General features: G+C 37.5%; 1 protein-coding gene across 5 annotated transcripts in view; it reads left to right on the forward strand.

The window, feature by feature from the left end:
- Positions 1–20,408, forward strand: part of IFT56 (intraflagellar transport 56) — a 48,017-nt gene that overhangs the window by 11,201 nt on the left and 16,408 nt on the right. For 4 of the 5 annotated variants that reach the window (XR_007460106.1, XM_049641941.1, XM_049641942.1 and 1 more), the window contains 7 exons: positions 3,190–3,335; positions 4,241–4,412; positions 11,931–12,005; positions 16,557–16,659; positions 17,908–17,963; positions 19,283–19,336; positions 20,244–20,307. Coding sequence is in view for 3 of the 5 variants with exons in the window: in XM_049641941.1 (XP_049497898.1) it covers positions 3,190–3,335; positions 4,241–4,412; positions 11,931–12,005; positions 16,557–16,659; positions 17,908–17,963; positions 19,283–19,336; positions 20,244–20,307 (670 nt within the window). In the remaining 2 variants the exon portion in view is untranslated. Of the gene's footprint in view, positions 1–3,189; positions 3,336–4,240; positions 4,413–11,930; positions 12,006–16,556; positions 16,660–17,250; positions 17,299–17,907; positions 17,964–19,282; positions 19,337–20,243; positions 20,308–20,408 lie in introns of those variants that run through there. The other variant, XR_007460107.1, reaches the window with a different exon arrangement.

Here is a 20,408-nt window from a genome sequence, read left to right on the forward strand (position 1 = left end):
TCTTGGAAGCACATTCAAAGACACCTTGTCTTAATTTCTAGAAATACATACACACTTTTCAAAATTACCTTATAGCAATAATTTTGGTCATCAAATTTTTTTTTTTCAAATAATTTTCCATATTAAAGAAGTTACACATTAATTCCATTAGGTAAAATGTAAGTAAACAAAAATTGAAAAAGGAAATAACATCTACCATTTTTAAAGCTAACTACATTTCAATCTTTTGGTATATTATATCTCCTTTTAAGATAATTATTTTTTGTATGCATATTTATATATGCATTTCTTTGTTTTGCAAGAGTGAGACTCATGTTGAATATATATTTTTATATTCTGCTTTTTTTTCTACCTATCTTTATACTATGAGCATATCCTTGAGGCACAAATAGTCTTTAAGACTGTGACTTTTTAAAATGTTTTTTATAAAAAACATTTCATTGTATCATGTATCATAATAATTTTTTTAACAATTCGTAGTTATTTGACTTTTAGATCATATTTATGTATTTATTTATTTAAAAATTTTTAATACATTCCATACCCCATGATCCTCACAAGTGAACTCCTTAATCCCCATCACCTATTTAACCTATTCCCCCATCCACCTCCCATCTGGTAACCATCATTAAGGATCTGTTTCTTTGTTTGCCCCTCTCTGTCTTTTCTATGCTCGTTTGTTTTGTTTCTGAAGTTCCACATATAAGTGAAATCATATGGTATTTGTCTTTCTTTGACTGACTTATTTTGCTCAGGATAATATTCTCTAGCTCCATCCACATCATTGCAAATGGCAAGATTCCATTCTTTTTTATGGCTAAATAATATTCCATTGTAAATATATACCATATTTTCTTTATCCATTCATTAGTCAGTGGGCATTTGGGTTCTTTCCATAATTTGGCCATTGTAGATAGTGCTGCTATACACATCAAGGTGCATGTATCCCTTTGAATTAGTATTTTTGTATTCTTTGGGTAAATACCTAGTAGTGCAATTGCTGGATTGTAGGATAGTTCTATTTTTAACTTTTTGAGGAATTTCCATACTGTATTCAAAGTGGCTGCACCAGTTTGCATTCCCAAGAACAATGTAAGAGGGTCCCCCTTTGTTAATATGCTCACCAGCACCTGTTGTTTCTTGTGTTGTTAATTGTATGAGAACAGCATACCCTGATACCAAAGCCAGATAAAGATTCCACTACAAAAGGCAACCGCAGGCCAATATCCCTGATGAACATGGATATAAGATTTCTGAATAAAATACTAGCAAACAGGGGCACGTGGGTGGCTTAGTCCATTAAGTGTCTGACTTCGGCTCGGGTCTTGATCTCGTGGCTCGTGAGTTCGAGTCCCACGTCGGGCTCTGTGCTGACAGCTCAGAGCCTAGAGCCTGCTTCAGATTCTGTGCCCTCCTTTCTCTGTCCATCCCCCATTCATGCTCTGTCTCTCTGTCTCTCAAAAATAAATAAACATTAAAAAATTAAAAAAAAAATACTAGCAAACCTAATCCAACAGTACATTTAAAGAATCACTCAGCACAATCAAGTGGGATTTATTCCTGGGCTGCAAGTGTGGTTCGGTAGTTGCAAATCAACCAATGTGATACACCACATTAATGAAACAAAGGATAAGAGCCTTTTGATCATTTCAATAGATACAGTAGAAGCATTTGATAAAGTTCATCATCCGTTCATGATAAAAACCCTCAACAAAGTAGGGTTAGAAGGAACATATCACAACATAATAAAGGCCATGTATGAGAAATCCACAACTAATGTCATTCTCAACAGGGAAAAACAGAGCTTTTCTTCTAAGGTCAGGAATAAGACAGGGATGTCCACTCTTACCACTGTTATTTAACATAGTACTGGAAGTCCTAGCTTCAGCAATTAGACAACAAAAAGCAATAAAAGGCATTCATATTGGCAAAGAAGAAGTAAAACTTTCACTATTTGCAGATGACATGATATTCTATATAGAAAACTTGGTTAAAAAAAAAAAAACCTAAAAGATTCCACCCAAAAATTGCTAGAACTGATACATGAATTCAGTTAAGTCGCAGGAAACAAAAATTAATGTATAGAAATCTGTTGCATTTCTGTACACCAAAAATGAAGCAGCACAAAGAGAAATCAAGGAATCAGTCCCATTTAGATTGTTTTATTTATTTTTCCATTTAGATTGTTTTAATTTTAATTACAAAAATGTTATTCTGAACATCCTAGAAATGAGCTTATTGAGTTAATTGAATTTGAACAACTTTAAAGATTTTCATTGATATTGCTAAATTATTTTACACATCACCCATGGGCAATATATGAAAATAATTGGTGCATTTAAAAACATCACACTGTAATTATCTATCTCTCTGTTTAGTTCTTTCAGTTTTTGCTTTACATGTTTTCCAGACTGTATCATTAAGTGCATACAAATTTAGAATTCTTATATCCATCTAGTGGATTAAAACATCATTATGAAATGCCCCTCTTTATCTCTAGAAATTCCTCTTCACGTAAAGTCTACTTTGTCATATTTGTATATCTACACTGGCTCTTTTTTGTATAGTATTTGTCTATTATATCTCTTGACATACTTTTAAACTTTCTATCTTACTGTGTCTTTATGTTTTAAAAACATTTTTAATGTTTATTTATTTTTGATAGAGAGAGAGACAGAGTGCAAGTAGGGGAGGGGCAGAGAAAGGGGGAGACACAGAATTTGAAGCAGGTTCCAGGCTCTGAGCTGTCAGCACAGAGCCTGATGAGGGGCTCGAACCCACAAACCAAGAGATCATGACCTAAGCCAAAGTTGTATGCTTAACTGACTGAGCCTGACTCAGGCTCCCCATGTGTCTTTATATTTTAAAATGTCTCTCTTATAAACAGCAAATGAAAGCAATAAAAAGACATAGAAAAAAAGAAAAGGGAGAAAGAAATAGGAAGAAGAAGGAAGAAGGTGGTTATTAGCTGTGACTTAAAGGTTTTCCATTGTCAAGTCTATGCCTCCAGAGGCTGTTTTCATTCTTTCTCTGAAGGAGACAGAAGAGAAGATAAGGAACTGAAGAGAAATAGGGAGAACAGAGAGACAAGGTGGTTGAAGGAGGAGTTAAAATCTCTGTACCATAGGTATTGATTAACTGTTCTCTAATATGAATCTTTTCATGTGTTTTTTCCTCTGACAATTTTAGTTTAATGATGAGAAGAAGTTGATGAACTTTCATCAGAATCTTCAGGATATCACAGAAGATCAACTCAGTTTGGCCTCAATCCACTATATGCGATCTCACTACCAAGAAGCTATTGATATTTATAAGCGAATACTGCTAGATAACAGGTCTGTGCCCTTTTATTCTACTCAGAATCTCATTTTGTTCTTTTTTTTCCTGGAAACAGTTTGGCTGAGGACCCAGTATGGTTTCGATCTATTATCACCATGGGTTCAAATGTGTTTGGCTAATAATCTGGCCACATTAAGAACTCCTTATTCTCCAGATCAGGATTTCTCCACCTTCATTTCGTTATCACCCTTCCAGAGAGCCTTTTTGGACTTCTTTTCCCCAGCCACCTTCTCATGAAATATTAAAACCACAGATATACCGTGTGTCCATTTACATCTCAAACGTATATCTATGCTTTATACTTAAATGAGTACGATTTTCCATTTCTTCAGAAGAATTCTTAACTCCTGTTGAAAATGCATGGTCTAAATGTATCATTTCAGCATTGTATTACATCGTAGGTAACGTTTTGACAAAATTAGAAATAAACCATTCCCGAGAATTAACATTCCAACTTTGATCACTGACCATGTGGTCTCTCTCTCACTTTCCCAAATGTCTCACCCACCTGCCGTCTCTCCTTTTGTTTTACCTGCACCCCAGCCATTTCCCCCTCCCTCATCGAGTCTGCTTCTTGTGTGTCAGTCCCCTGTACCGCATGTGCTCATTTAGTTTTTGCCCAGTACGTTAGTTTCATTTTTTTTTAACATGAACGAGTAGGAGTTGAATGTTTCCCTTTCTCCTTTTGTTGTCATCTTTCATTCTACTTAAAACGCCCAAATATTACAGTACAAAAGAAAAATATCACACTGATGGTATCTTGGTTTCTTTCTTCGAAAGGCAAATTCAGGTTTTCTCCGCCTGGCTGTCCATTTTTTACCATTAAAAAAGTCTTTGTCGTTTGACAACATTTCTCTGAAGTAGACTTCAACTGTTAACCCTTATTCCTTTCACCTAATAGGGAATACCTTGCCCTCAATGTGTATGTGGCCCTGTGTTACTACAAGCTGGATTACTATGATGTGTCTCAGGAAGTTCTGGCAGTTTACCTTCAGCAAATCCCTGAAAGCACCATCGCACTCAATCTTAAGGCCTGTAATCATTTTCGCCTTTACAACGGCAAAGCAGCTGAGGTAGTGATGGAAATTTGTTTTTAATTTACTTAATTCCAGTTTGACTAGCCCTATACTTTCTGGGTCAGTCATAAAACTCTGTTATAATCTGTTAACTCGTGATTAATATCCCTTTGTCTTTGCCAGGGTGATTCTATAAGAACCAATTATATAAGTATTTATATTGATTAGGTATTCTAAAAAAATGTTGACTTCTGAATTCTGAATGTCTACTATATTGCAGATGATCTTTACCTAGATGCTTTACATTAACTTAAATATGTCAACACCAAACACTTCTGCTTCTTCCTCTAAAATAGATTTGTGGCTGTGTGGTTCATTATCGCCAGCATGGAAATCACATCACAAACCTAGGATTTCCATCAGTCTTTTTCTTCCTCCCCCATCTAATTGTCTACCACTCCCTATCAGTTCTGCATCCTGGATATCTCTTTGATCTATCTCTTCTCCTCTGCCACTGCTCTAGTCTGGGCACTCGTCATCTCTCTTATCATCTTTCAATAATTTCCCTGCCTCTAGCCTTGTCCTCTCCAGTTTAGCCACCGACATTGTTCCATACACCACACTCTGCTGCTCTCAGAGCTTTGCATATAACATTCTCATTTCTTGGAATGCCTTATTCTACTTGGTACAATTCAGCATCTCTTGTAGGGTCATCCCAAGAGGCAATACTGGTAAGCATTTTATAAATACTTAGAAATTGTGGGCACCTGGCTGGCTCAGTCGGTAAAGAATGTGACTCTTAATCTCCGGATCATGAGTTCAAGCCCCACGTTGGGAATGAAGCTTACTTAAAAACAAAACAAAACAAAACAAAACAAAACATTAGGGGCTCCTGGGTGGCTCAGTCGGTTGAGCCTCCACCTCTTAATTTTGGCTTAGGTAATGATCTCACGGTTTCATGAGTTCGAGTGCTGCATGGCCTCTCCACTGACAGTGCAGACCCTGCTTGGGATTCTCCCTCTTTCTTTGCCCCTCTGCCACTCACACTCTCTTTGCCTCTCTCAAAATAGATAAATTAATTAAAAAAAAATTTTTTAATAAAAAAAAGAAATTTAGAAATTGAGTTACTTAAAGGCACTATGCAAAATGCTCGGTATATATTATTTATTTTCCCTTATCCTGTGGATAAAATCTGTTATAGCATCTTTTTTTTTTCAAAATTTTTAATGTTTATTTATTTTTGAGAGAGAGACAGACAGAGGGTAAGCTGGGAGGGGCAGAGAGAGAGAGAGGGAGACACTCTGAAGCAGGCTTCAGGCTCTGAGATGTCAGCACAGAGCCTGATGCAGGGCTCAAACCCATGAGGTGTGAGATCATGACCTGAGCTGAAGTCAGATGCTCAACTGACTGAGCCACCCAGGCACCCCTGTTATAGCTGTCTTTGTAAGGAAACTGAGAGTACATAGGAGGCCATACATGGGACTCCCTTTTATTTAACACTCTACACACACACACACACACACACACACACACACTCATGCATGCACACATATAGAGAGGGAGAGGGTATATTCTATACTATATCTATTAACAGAGATTTATTTATTTATTTACATAATATATAAGGGTTTTTTTTAAGATTTTATTTTTTTTAAAGTAATCTCTACATACAACATGGGGCCCGAACTTAAAACCCTGAGATCAAGAGTCACACATTCCACAGCCAGTCACGTGCCCCTATACAGGTTATTTTTAGGTTAACTGTATGACGGAGGCCATGCTTGGAAATTACTTCCTCAACCACTATTTTAGTTGATGTCAGAAGCCACCAAATTTCAAATGTAAAATTTGTGCATGTGTCAAAATTACAAAATCCCACCCTTGCCCAAAAAACTGTTCCAGCTGGCATTGTGCCACTGGGGGAGGAGGGAAAGGAACTGAAACCAGCGAACTGACTGTATCCAAGCAAAATTCAGTGAAACTGCAACCGCGAGGAACGTTATTGACACGACAGCAGATTCGACTAATGGGTGAAACAGTGTTTCGTAATTGTGGGGGAGGGGAGGAGTACTATTTGTGGTTTATGTTGGTGAAGGGTGGTCTGTTGTGGCAACACAGATGCCCGCCACTTCATCTGCTTAGTTTGCCACTGAACAGTCCATTTATATGTCATGTAAAATACGTTCTTGGGTGTGCTCATTTCAACCAAATAGTCCCTGCAGTCTGCCTAACTGGCTGGTTTCCAGCATTAGCAGTTTAATAGTCAACTGGTTTGCAGTTTGATCTCTTTCGGGTTTATAGCCTTTGGTAAGAACAAATAAACAAAATGTATTCTCGCTTTTCTACCTTGAGTTAATCTTGGGGACTTTTCCAATGTTTCCCAGTCTGTTAAATGTTTACATTTTGTCTGCCCATGCTCTTTCCGTAGTCTCGTATGGGTAGCGTGGTTAACCAATATTCTGTAGGTCTGGCATTACCCAAGCCAGGGCACCAAGCTGCATCTCCGGTCTCTAAAAGGCATTCTTTTTCATCTGAAATTGTGTCTGTGCAGCTTACATACTAATTTTATAATGTTTCCAGCAGTAGATGACTATGTCAAATGTACCCTGACAAGCTTTGGCAGGGGGAACTTTAGCTGTTTGTGTTTACTAATAATTTTATCAAACCATTTAAAAATAAGGCATTCCTCTAGTAATTTGGATAATGGGTTCAACCTTATATGGCTCAGGCTCTCTACAAACACCAGTAGCATTCTGCTCTTCTCTAGTAAGCATGACGTAATCTATAATGACTCACTTAATTTTGAAAGTATTTTGAATAACTTGCCCAAAATTTTACAACAAGTGATGAATTCAGCTCTCAAACCCTTGTTTATCTGACTCTAAAACCCATAGAGTTAACTGCAATTTTAGATGAAATTTCTTAGCTCTTTTATGTGATTGTATATATATAATATATAAAGTATCATGTGTACTATTTGGTAGTTGCCTAATTGTCTTTAATCTAGACAAGTTTATTTAGGTTTGAAACTTTATTTTGACGTTCGCATCCCTGTACCTGGCACAAAGCACACATAAAGTTGGTGTCAACTCAGTATATTGGTTGAATGAGAAACTTAAAGTATGACTTAGAAATTAAGGGAGAATTGTGTTCAAAGAAGGGGGAGGTTCAAAAGAGGTCAGTAAAGATGAAGATTGAGAAAAAGCCATTGGGTACCATAACTAGGATTTCCTACAGTTCCCTACTCTGATGATTAGCATATCATTATCATTGGGGGTTGGATCTAGACAACAAGGAGTTGAGGAGTGGGTGAGTAATTGCTTGGACTGGAATTTGTCATAAAGGATATGACAGAAGGATGACAATTAGATGATGAAGCAATAGAAGCAGTGAATATAAGATGCTGGGGGAAGGAAGGAGAATGCTAGTTTCAGAGGATAAAGGCTTTAAAAAAAATTTTTTTAATGTTTATTTTTGAGAGAGAGAGAGAGACAGACAGAGACAGAGAGAGAGAGAGACAGAACATGAGCAGGGGAGGGGCAGAGAGAGAGGGAGACACAGAATCTGAAGCAGGCTCCAGGCTCTCAGCTGTCAGCACAGAGCCCAACGAGGGGCTCAAACCCTCGAACCAGGAGATCATGACCCGAGCCAAAGGTGGCCGCTCAACCAACTGAGCCACCCAGGCACCCCTCAGAGGATAAAGACTTAAAAAAAATCTGCCCCCCAAACTGGAAAGGCTTCCAGGGTAGTGGTTAAGAACAGGAGCTTTGAAATCAGATAGACCCAAATTCTACTCCCGGGTGACAGCTGTGCGGCCTTCGGTGAACTACTTAACCTCCTGCAAAGTAAGGAAAGTAATAGACTGACTTATTATAGCCTGCTGTGAAGATTAAGCGATACGATGTACGTAAAGTCCCTAACTTGATGTACATGGCAAACTCTCAGTAAATATTAACATTTATCAAGGATTTTGTAGGCAGAAACATTGTCAAAACTATCTTTTTCTTTATGTTTGGTGCTTTCTCTATTTTGTTTAAGAGGACTTCCTGGCTCAAGATCATATTCTCTGGTATTATCTTCTAAAAACCTCATTGTTTTGCCTTTTTCAAATTTAAATTATCTATAATTATATATATATTTTTTATTTTTTTTAAGATTTTTTTTAATGTTTATTTATTTATTTTGAGAGAGAGAGAGAGTGAGAACATGAGCAGGGGAGGGGCAGAGAGAGAGGCAGAGAGAGAATTCTAAGCAGGCCTCACGTGGTCAGTGCAGAGCCCAACATGGGGCTCGAACCCATGAACTGTGAGATCTTGACCTAACCTGAAGTCAGATGCTCAACTGACTGAGCCACCCAGGTGCCCCAAAGATTCTATGTTTTTTAAGTGGGGCTCGAACTCATGACCCCAAGACCAAGAGTTGCATGCCCACTGACTGAACCAGTCAGGCGCCCCTAATTATATTATAATATGTTATATTTAAAAGGTTTAATTTCTCAATTAAAAGACAAAGATTGGCAAATTAGATTTAAAAGACAAAACCCTAATATATGTTTCAAATATAAGGGCACAGAAAATTTGAATGTAAAAAGATACATTTCATGCAGAATATTTCCTCTTTTAATTTATTAAAAATTTAAAAAAAATTTTTAATTTGAGAGAGCGGGGGAGGGGAGAGAGAGAATGAGAGTCTTAAGCAGGCTCCACACTCAGCCCAGAGCCTGACATGGGGCCCGATCCCATGACCCTGGGATCATGACCCGAGCCAAAGTCAAGAGTTGGATGCTCAACCAACCAGCCATCTAGGCGCCCACATGTGAACTTTTATGATTATCTTCTTTTATTTAGTATAACGTTTATAAAGTTAATCATGCTGTAGCATGTATTACTATTTCATTTGTTTTTATGAGCAAATAATATTCTATTGTGTGGATATATTTCATTTTATTTTTCCATTCATCAGCTGATAGACATTTGGGTTGTTTCCACTTCCTATTATGAATAATGCTGTTATGAGCATTTGTGTACGTGTTTTTGGACATGTTTTGGACCTGTTTCCACTTGTCTTGGGTATATGCCTAGAAGAGGAATTGCTGGGTTATATGGAACTCTCTATTTAATTAAGGGACTGCCAGACTGTTTTACAAAGTAACTGTACAAGTTTACATTCACACCAGCCGTATGTAGGAGTTTCAGTTTCTCTATATCCTTGCCAACAGTTATTATCTGCCTTTTTTATGCTAGCCATCCTGTTGGATGTGAAGTGGAATCTCATTGTGGTTTTGATTGGCATTTCTCTGATGACTAATGGTGTTAGACATCTTTGCTTGTGCAGTGAGTGCTGCTTTTTTTTTTTTTTTTAATTTTTTAAATGTTTATTTATTTTTGAGAGAGACAGAGACAGAATGCAAGTGGGTTAGGGGCAGAGAGAGAGGGAGACACAGAATCCGAAGCAGGCTCCCGGCTCCGAGCCGTCAGCACAGAGCCCGATGCGGGGCTCAAACTCACAGAGCTGTGAGATCATGACCGGAGCCCAAGTCAGATGCTCAACGAACTGAGTCACCCAGGCACCCCAGTGAGTACTGTTTTAAATCTTGTGCCCTAGGCATCTCACTTGCCTTCCCCTGAGTTCTGGCTGGTCCTGCCTGAATCAGAACTATCCTCATCTTACTAAAAGATTTTCTTTTTTCACTTTCATTTGCTCAAGTGTGCACTGAAGTTTTCCAGAGACGACGTGATTTCAAAATAGATCCAATGCAGATACAGACATGCCAAGCTAGCTGTCCTCTTTTAAGCCTGACATGAAAGAGATTTGCAAAAATTTATGGAACAGTACTACTCTTCTCACTAAATTTTTGCAGTGGTAAATGCAAGGATTTTTTTTAAGTTTATTTATTTATTTTGAGAGTGACAGAGACAGCGTGAGTGGGGGAAGGGGCAGAGAGAGAGTATTCCAAGAAGGCTCTGTGCTGCCAGCACAGAGCCCCACATCGGGGTTGAACTCACAAAATTGCAAGATCATGACCTGAGCCGAAACCTAGAATTCGACACTAAACTGGCTGAACCACCCAGGCACCCCTACATGCAATTTTTAAAAATGTTTATTTATTTTTGAGAGAGAAAGAGCATGAATGAGGAGAGAAAGGGAGAGACACAGAATCCAACGGAGGCTCCCGGCTCTGAGCTGTCAGCATAGAGCCCTACGTGGGACTCAAAACTCACGAACCGTAAGATCATGACTTTAGCCAAAGTCGGACGCTCAACTGACTGAGCCACCCAGGCGCCCCTAAATGCAGTTTTCTTAATGAAATATATTTATGTTAATATATAGTGGTTTTATTATTATTTTTGATTAATTGAATAATTTAAAATTTCTGTTTTAATTTCTAATACAATGTATATTGTAGTGTGCGCTATTTATGTGGGCTATAACCCATGTAAACAAAAGCTCTTTAGGATCCTTAATAATTTTTAAGACTATAAAAAAGATCTTGAGATCAAAAAGCTTGAAAATTGCTGATCTAACCTAATATTACCAAACACTTTAGAATTGCTGCTGTGGACAAAAGAAGGGATTAATAAAAGCATTGCTGAGGTAGATGCACAATCCCATATGAGATCAAGTAGAGCAAGTTTGTAGTGGTTAGTGAGAACAATCGAGAATTTAAATAGTGGGGAGCCTGGGTGGCTCGGTTGGTTGAGCGTCTGTTGATTTCGGCTCTGATCATGATCCCAGGGTCAGGGGATCGAGCCCCACATCAGGCTCTGCGCTTAGCATGGAGCCTGCTTAAGATATTCTCTCTCTCTCTCTCTCTCTCTCTCTCTCTCTCTCTCTCTTTCCCCCTCTCCATCCCTCCCTCCTTCCCTCTCCCTCCTCAGCCCTCTGCCCCTCTCCCCTGCTTGCTCTCTCTCTGTCTCTAAAATAAAATTTTTAAAAATTTAATTATTTTATCCTGAAAAGGTTAGCTACCTACTGATGGAAGTAGAAAAAGGAGGAGAGGAAGATTACTCAAAATTATGGATTGGCAAGTCAGGAACAACAGAAAGCTGAGGAAGGGCTAAGGGAATCGAGGGTGTTAGTGAGAATGCTAGAAATGGTTGACCATTTGTTCTATGGGGAGCTAAAAGGGTGAGAGAATACAGAAGAGATCTGATAGGTCTAATAAATAATAGGAGAAGGTATTTTAATTATGGTATGTAAGTAAAGGCCAGTTCAGCAGGAAGGAGGTACTATGAGAGTTCAGGGTATAGGTGGAATGATCACATTGAAGAATCAACCTCAGTTGTGAAAAACTTAGCTCCTTTATCACCTTTGCTCTGCAAAGTAGAAATCTTCAGGCTTGGGTTGACCAGTTTCAAACTTGCTGCTTATTGGAAGGTTCAAGTCATGTAATGTTTATAAGCCTTGATGTTCTCATCTGTAAAATGAGGATAATAATCACACTGACTCTCAGAGTCCTGAGAAACAAATGAAATAGTGTGTTAAATTCCTTGTAAACTATAAAACGTTGTAAAAATATGTGGTGTAAGGACTGTATACTTGCGTTTTCCTAAGCCTTTCCTTTTTCAATTTCAGGCAGAACTCAAAAGCTTGATGGACAACGCTTCTTCTTCCTTTGAATTTGCTAAAGAACTCATCAGGCACAATCTGGTGAATAGCACTATCATCGTGACTGAATTGAGTCTTAATCCTACTTTGGTATATCAAAGCAGTTAGAAGGATACGTGAAGGGAGATATTGCAGCAAATACTTCTCTACTCCGAGTGAACTCCTCCTTGCTATGGGAGAGAGAACATAAGTTTTAGATATGAGGTCCTCTCCTCAAGGAAACCCTTACTGGGAGGGCAGTAAGACATATATAACATTTAGAAAGAACTGCAAGGCAGTATAAGTCCAAGGGTTCATTTTGTTGGCCAAGACCAAGGAACATCTATCCTTGTGGATTACAATGATTGGAAGGATTTTCTGGCGAAAGTCAAACTCGAGTCCATCTTTGTTTTTTTTTGTTTGTTTGTTTTTGTTTTTAATTTTTTAATGTTTTTAAATTTATTTTTGAGACAGAGAGAGACAGAGCATGAGCAGGGGAGGGGCAGAGAGAGGGGGAGACACAGACTCTGAAGCAGGCTCCAGGCTCTGAGCTGTCAGCACAGAGCCCGACGCAGGGCTCAAACTCACGGAGTGTGAGATCATGACCTGAGCTGAAGTCGGACGCTTAACCGACTGAGCCACCCAGGCGCCCAAAATTTAATTTATTTTTTAAATTTACATCCAAGTTAGTTAGCATATAGTACAACAATGATTTCAGGAATAGATTCCTTAGTGCCCCTTACCCATTTAGCCCATCCCCCCCACAATCCCTCCAGTAACCCTCTGTTTGTTCTCCATATTTAGGAGTCTCTTATGTTTTGTCCTCCTCCCTGTTTTTATATTATTTTGAAAGCATCTGTATTTAAGGAGCTTTTCTTAAAAGCTTCCCAGATGGATATAATGTGCAGCCAGAGTAAGGAAGCACCATATGTATATATGACTGGACGAGTATGTCAGCTAGTAAATAGGGACTCTCTTCTGAGAGTGGGATTAAAGAGAGAAATGAGAATACAGAAATTTTCCATTTGTAATATATAAGTTTTCCCCCTTTGAACATATAATACTTTTATAATTTAAAACAAAGTCTAAAATTACTACAGAATATAAATGGTTGTTATGAGCATTGGCTTTTGCAGTCAGACTTGAGGTCAAAATCAGCCTATTCCATGTACTAGCTTTGGACCTTTGGGTGAGTCACTTAGCATTGTTGAGACTCAGTGTTCTCAGGTGTTCCACAGGGGAAATTACAGTGCCTACCGTATTTTCTTGTGAGGACCAAATGACGTAACGTGTGTAAGATGCTTTGCACAATATCTAGCACTTAGTACACATTTAGTAAATCATGTTTTTGTGATCATGCTATGGCCATCAGTCCAAACTGCAGAAGCATCATTGGGCAGAAGAGTCCATTGAATTTGGTTAAAGGAGTTAATTTGTGACTTGTGAGAGTAAGTTTACTAGTGTGCTGAAAGCAGGAGGTTAAGGAGTAAGAGGATAATAAAGTTGAAGCAGTAAAGCCACACACTTTTGAACTGTGGTACTGAAAGAAAGGAAAAAAATAGGGCACTATCCAGAGGGAGGAAGATTTTTCAAGAGAGCAAAAACCCTTGTGCATGTTTAAAGTTGAGAAGTAGGACCAGGAGCAATGAAGATAGAATAATTAATAGAGAAACAAGATCCAGGTTGACTAAAACATCCTGAGATCCCTGGATTGGGAGAACAAATGTTAAAATGCCCCATACTACCAGGAGCAACCTATACATTTAATGCAATCCCTTTCAGAATACCAACAGCATTTGTCACAGAACCAGAGCAAACAATCCTAAAATTTGTATGGAACCGTAAGAGATCCTGAATGGCCAAAGTAATCTTGAAAAAGAGGAACAAAACTGGAGATATCACAAACCCAGATTTCAAGATATACTGCAAAGATGTAGTAATCAAAATAGTATGGTATTGGCATAAAAGTAGACACAGATCAATGGAACAGAATAGAAGGGCCAGAAATAAACCCACAATTATATGATCAATGAGTCTTCAACAAAGGAGGCAGGAATATGAAATGGGAAAAAGACAGTCTTTTCAACGAATGGTGTTGGGTGAATCAGACAGCTACATGCAAAAGAATGAAACTGGACCATTTTCTTACACCAAAAGTAAACTCAAATGGATTAAGAACATAAATATGACACCTGAAACCATAAACATCCTAAAAGAGAGCACAGGCAGTAATTTCTCACATTGGCCATAGTAGCATTTTTCTAGATATGTCTTCTGTGGTAAGGGCAACAAAAGCAAAAAAAAAAAACAAAAAAAAAAAACAGGACTAACATCAAAATTAAAAGTTCTGCCCAGCCAAGGAAACAATCAACAAAACACAAAAACAACCTGCAGAGTGGGAAAAGATATTTGCAAATGACATCTGATAAGGGGTCAGTATCCAAAATGTATAAAAAACTTATACAACTTGGGGCGTTTGGGTGGCTCATTCGGTTAAGCATCTGCCTCTTGATCTCGGCTCAGGTCATGATGTCACAGTTAGTGAGTTTGAGCCCCACATGGGGCTCTGTTCGACAGCACATAGCCTGCTTGGAATTCTTTCTCTGTCTCTTTCTGCACCTACTCCACTCGTGCTCTTTCTCTCTCTCTCAAAAACAAAACAAAAAAAAACAAACAAAAAAAAAAAAACCACTTACACAACTCAACACCAAAAAAACCAATCCGATAATTAAAAAATGGACAGAAGACATGAACAGACATTTCTCCAAAGAAGACATCCAAATTGCCAACAGACATGAGAAGATGCTTAACATCATTCATCATCAGGAAAATGCAAATCAAAACCACAATGAGATATCACCTCACACCTGCTAGAATGGCTAAAATAAAAAACACAGGAAGTAACAAGTGTTGGTGAGAATGTGGAGAAAAAGGAACCCGTGTGCACTGTTAATGGAATGAAATTGGTGCACTGTGGAAAAGAGTATGGGGGTTCCTCAAAAAATTAAAAATAGATTTACCATGTGATCCAGAATTCCACTGGATTCCACTGGGTGTTTACTCAAAGAACACGAAAAACATGAAAATGTTCAAAATTATATATGTACCCCTATATTTATTGCAGAATTATTTATAATAGCCAAATTATGGAAGCACTCCAAGTGTCAATCAATAGGTGAATGGATGAATATATATATATTTGTGTGCTTTTGTTGCCCTCACCACAGAAGACATATCTAGAAAAATGCTACTATGGCCAATGTGAGAAACTACTTCCTGTGCTCTCTTTTAGGATGTTTATGGTTTCAGGTGTCATATTTAGGTTCTTAATCCATTTGAGTTCACTTTTGGTGTAAGAAAATGGTCCAGTTTCATTCTTTTGCTCCCCCTACAGCAAATCCACAGACACACGATGGAATATTACTCAGCCATAAAAAGAGTGAAATCTTGCCATTTGGGGTACATGGATGGAGCTAGAGTGTATGAAGTCAAATGAAATAAGTCTGAGAAAGACACCGTATGATTTCAGTCATATGTGGAATTTAAGAAATAAAACAAATGAACAAAGAAAAAAAGAGACCAACCAAAAAACAGACTCTTGACTGTAGAGAACAAATAGCCATCTTACCAGAGGGGAGATGAGTGGGGGGATGGTTGAAACATGTGAAGGGGATTAAGAGTACACTTGTCATGATGAGCACTGAGTAATGTATAGAATAGTTGAATCACCATATTGTACACCTGATGTTAACTGTACTAGAATTAATTTTTTTGAAGTCATGAAATCAAGAAACTAGATGAAAGAATTAATCTTGGCAAAAGAAGGGAACATCTCAGATAAGGAAGAATCAAGAAAGAAACCAAATGGATATTTTTGAGGTAGAAAGCAGAGATTGGGTAGCTCATGCCTGATGGCCTCGATCTCTGTGTAGTTATTTATGAAACAGCTTGCTATGTGCCAGACACTGTGCTAGGCTCTGGGTAAACTACAGTGCATAAAACTGCTCTCTCAGATAGTATTTTTTTTTAGCCGTTGTCATTAGCATATGACACTATTCTTATGTGTTTGCTGTTTGAGGCTCTCTCCCCACTTGAGTGTAGCTGTGTTATAATGACAAGGAAGTGACTTGTTCTTGCTGCAACGCCAGTGCTTACTACAATCCCAGACAAACAGTAGGCGCTACTATTTATGCAATTCATTAAATGTTACCTACTATGTACCACACATTTACCCCTCTTGATCTCATTCAATCCTTATAATGAAGAAAAAGGCTCAAAAAGGTTATATAAATTCCTTCCTGGAGTTTTTGATATAGAATATTTGTCTAGAAAATGTTTTATTATTGACTATTGGATACTTTAAGAGTTTTCTGTAGTTCTTATGAAAAGGAAACGTATGCAATAGGCGTATGCCTTTATTCTGTTGCTTACACTTATTATAATTTAGATAATGGCTTTTTTCAAAAAGGTCAAAGTCGTGTGTATATTGAGAGCTTCAAAAATATATTCATCTTTTCAAAGAATAACTGAGTTATAAGTGGCAGCTCCTTACACATTTCCCCAGTAAGTGCATTCATGCTTATTGCCATAATAATGGACTTTTTCTGTCGTTAGGTTGTTTTCCGAGGAGGTGAAGGGGCTTTGCAGGTTTTGCCTCCCCTGGTTGATGTCATTCCTGAAGCTCGGTTAAACTTAGTGATTTACTACCTTCGTCAAGGTAAGAAAAACTTGTCTTGGTCTTGCTTACAACGAGATATGGTAGAACATTTAATCTCTGATTGAGCTAGTTGCTTAACTTTTAAAATCCAAAATACTCCCAAAAATGTATTTGCGGCAGGTTCATAGGATAGAACAAATTTATTGGTGCTTATTTGTTGTCGTACCTTTTCTCTTGCCTCCAACCTTCTCCCTCATTCTGTTTTTCTTTCTTCCTTTTATTTTTCTGTCTTTTGTTCTCTACCCATCGATTTCAGTTTTTCCATCGTTTTTCCTTCCTCTTCCTTACAGTTATTTTTCTAGTGTTCCCCTGTGTATAGTGTACATCCACGTTTTCTTGAGTCTTTGTCATTAACTATTTTTTATTTAGTCTAGTTGTCTGCTCTCTGTTTCTTTCTACCTGCAGCTTCTTATGAGAAATATTATGATTCAAAGAGAATGGACATTGACTGCCCTTAAGTAAGGTTAAAATTGTAGACACATGCCTAAAGCAGTCTTTTACCTAACAGTGATGAGTGCAGGATAGGAGCTACCATGCATTGGTGGTGGCGCTGTGTCAAGGACCTCGGACTAACAGTGTGGGCCTTTTTAGGTACATGGTAGAAACCAACCAGACAACATATTCCTCATCGAGGAAAATGTAAGTGTTTATTAAAATAAGAACATGAACGTGTCAACAGTTCTATCTGATATATAAGCTCAATGAAGTAGGCTTTTGGACAGGAATTAAATATCGTATGTGTTTTATAAATTAATTTTTATTATAAAAAATTTCAAACTAAGCAAAAGTAAATAGTATAAATGCCCAAAACGAACAGCCAAGTATTCATTCCAGCTTCAACAGTCTTCAAGATATTGCCATTATTTTTTCATCCATACTCCCCCTACAGCAAATCCCAGACTTCATGTCATTTCACTCGTACATACTTAATATAACTTAATATATATTCTCTTTTAAAAAATCGGTTGTTTTTCTTGTATAATTACAATGCCATTGGTATATAATAGTCCATATTCTTAGCTTGAACCCTTTTTTAGGTGCTTCATGGCTTATGGGTCTCCTAAGATATTTTGGTTATCCTTAAGGTAATTACTCCACATTGAACTTGATGGAGAGTTAGAAGACAGATAAAACAACTCATACTTCCCATGAACGTTTGAGTACTGAAGGACCGTATGTTTTTGGGACTATTTCAGAAGAGTTTGCTGGAATATAGACTAGTATAGCTACTTATTTCTTGTATTTCAGATGATGTTCAAGAAGCTTATAACTTAATTAAGGATCTGGAACCTACTACTCCTCAGGTAATTGAAAATGTGTTACCATTTTACTAACCAACTTCTGTTGAAAGCAGAATTTCAGAAAGGTAGCAAGAAGGCATATTAGAGAAGATCCCTGCTTGTAGAAGCTCAGGGAAGACCATATATATTGATCTAGGAATGTCCTGTGAGACTTTTGATATGAGAATGAATATTCTGGATTTTTTATGTTTTTAAACTCCCTTATATGTGGTCATTTCCTCAAAAGGGTTGAGGTGTGAAAAAACCTAAATCTAGGATTACAATGGAACTAACAGCAAGGTATAGAAAGAAACTTATCTCACTAGTATAATTGTTTGTAATTTGTCTTTCCCCTACTAGATTGTTAGCTCTTTGCAGTCAGGGACCATTGTCTATTTGGATTTCCAACACTATGTACACAAGTATGTTGTAGACATTGTACTTATTGAATGAAAGACTGAAAATGTTTCTAGACCCTATGAAATCCAAGCAGGTATAGTTCTCAAGTGTATTAAAAGCTTCAGCATTGGGATGCCTGGGTGGCTTAGCTGGTTGAGCTTCCAACTCTTTATTTCAACTCAGGTTATGATCCCAAGGTCATTGTATTGAGTCCCACATTGGGCTCCATGCTGAGTGTGGAGCCTGCTTAGGATTCTCTCTCTCTCTTTGCCCCTCCACCCCACTCATGCTCGCTCTCTCTCTCTCTCTCTCTCTCTCAAATAAAAAAATAAAAGCTTTGGCATCTTTTGTGTTCTTTTTATGAGCCCTCTTAAATAAAAATAGTACCTACATAAAAAATTGATAAAGCTGCTAAAAAAGGTGTCTATTAAAGAAAAGAACCATGTCTGAAAGGGATGAAGGTGAGGTCTCAGGACTCCAAAAGAGAGAATACCTTACAAATGGAAATTACAGGATACTTTTTTGTTTTTTGAGGAAAAAGATTATTATGAAAACAAAGTTATTGTATTATTGAAAAGAGAAAATAATGTGTATGTTGTTGTTATTAACAATGGCAGGGGCTAATAAGGTGATAAAAATTATTACATAAATATTTTATTGTTAATTTTTTCCATTGAGTTCAAATAAAACTTAAAGTTTCCACTGAGTTTTTCTGCTTAAGATTGAGAATTTACAAATATGGTGAATTCTGTTATATGGACACTTTCCTGAAAACCAAATCAAAGTCTCCTAATTCTTTCATTCAAGCCAAGGATGGAAAAGAGAAAAGTGACTCTGGGTAACTTTTGATAATATATTGAGAGTATTAAGTTGAAATTAATTTGGAAGACATCTCATAGTTACACATTCTCTTAACAGTAATTAGTGTTATTCCATGTTGCCAGGAGTATATCCTCAAAGGAGTGGTCAATGCAGCTCTTGGCCAGGAAATGGGTTCGGTAAGTAGGAAATCACTGGTAATGTACAGTCTGCAGTTACACTGTTGTGGAAAAGATCAAAGTGAACGTTCAAGTTCAGCCAGCAATAAGCTTACGATTAGGCTCATTTGCAGTTCCTTTCGTTCCTCCATATCCCCCAACCTAGAATCCATTGTAAAAAGAATTCTATGTTATTTAAAGACCAAAAAAAGAAATCTTTCAGCCTAAGAATTGTTGCTTCATCTTTTAAAAGCCCCATTTTTAAGCTGTGTGTTTATACCTAATAACAACTGCAAATCATCGCACATCTTCATTCTTACTTTCAGTGAGTTGCATTAACCTTGCACACCTCTGAGCTGTAATCTTGGCATCTGTAAAATGGGGATAATTGTTGCTTTGGCAAAGACTTTTTATAAGCACTGCCCAAAATTAAGTACTTATTCATACGAATATGGCACATTACATTCTTTTTGGAACAAAATAGATATAAATAAATCTTTTTATCTCTGGCTCCCTCTACAATAGGCATTAAATAGTCACTGAATCAATGAATGAGTGTATTTAATACTCCTTGTTATAACTATGGCTCCTACCACAAGGGCTGATATATGATAAAGGAGCAATAAATATCTGTTCATTGTGTGAATGAATGACTAAATGAATGAGTTCATTCAATGAAGGTACTTTCAGGATACAATTTGGGAATTAGATTTTTTTCTCTTTTTTATCTGACCCTGGGTTGGTTTCAATTCAGTTTCAGGTTATGATTCTCTAGTTGCTTATGCTAATAAGAATTAGTTTGTTTGGGAGAGGATTTGAAAGAAGGGTATATATTAAATCCTGGCAAATATTTTAAAAGCATAACGTATAATACAAATGAAATATTTTCAGCTTATATCAGCTCTCTCAGCTCTGCTTTGTTTTTCAGAGGGACCATATGAAAATTGCCCAGCAGTTCTTCCAGCTGGTGGGAGGGTCAGCGAGTGAGTGTGGTATGTCTGAAATCTGTACTCATTCACATGATTTGTAATTGTTGGAGTTGGTTCATATATTGACTGGTGAAGTTTGAGTCTCTGTCCGGAGATACGTCTGT

Source organism: Panthera uncia, chromosome A2, assembly GCF_023721935.1.
Source record: "Panthera uncia isolate 11264 chromosome A2, Puncia_PCG_1.0, whole genome shotgun sequence".
NCBI lineage: Eukaryota > Metazoa > Chordata > Mammalia > Carnivora > Felidae > Panthera > Panthera uncia.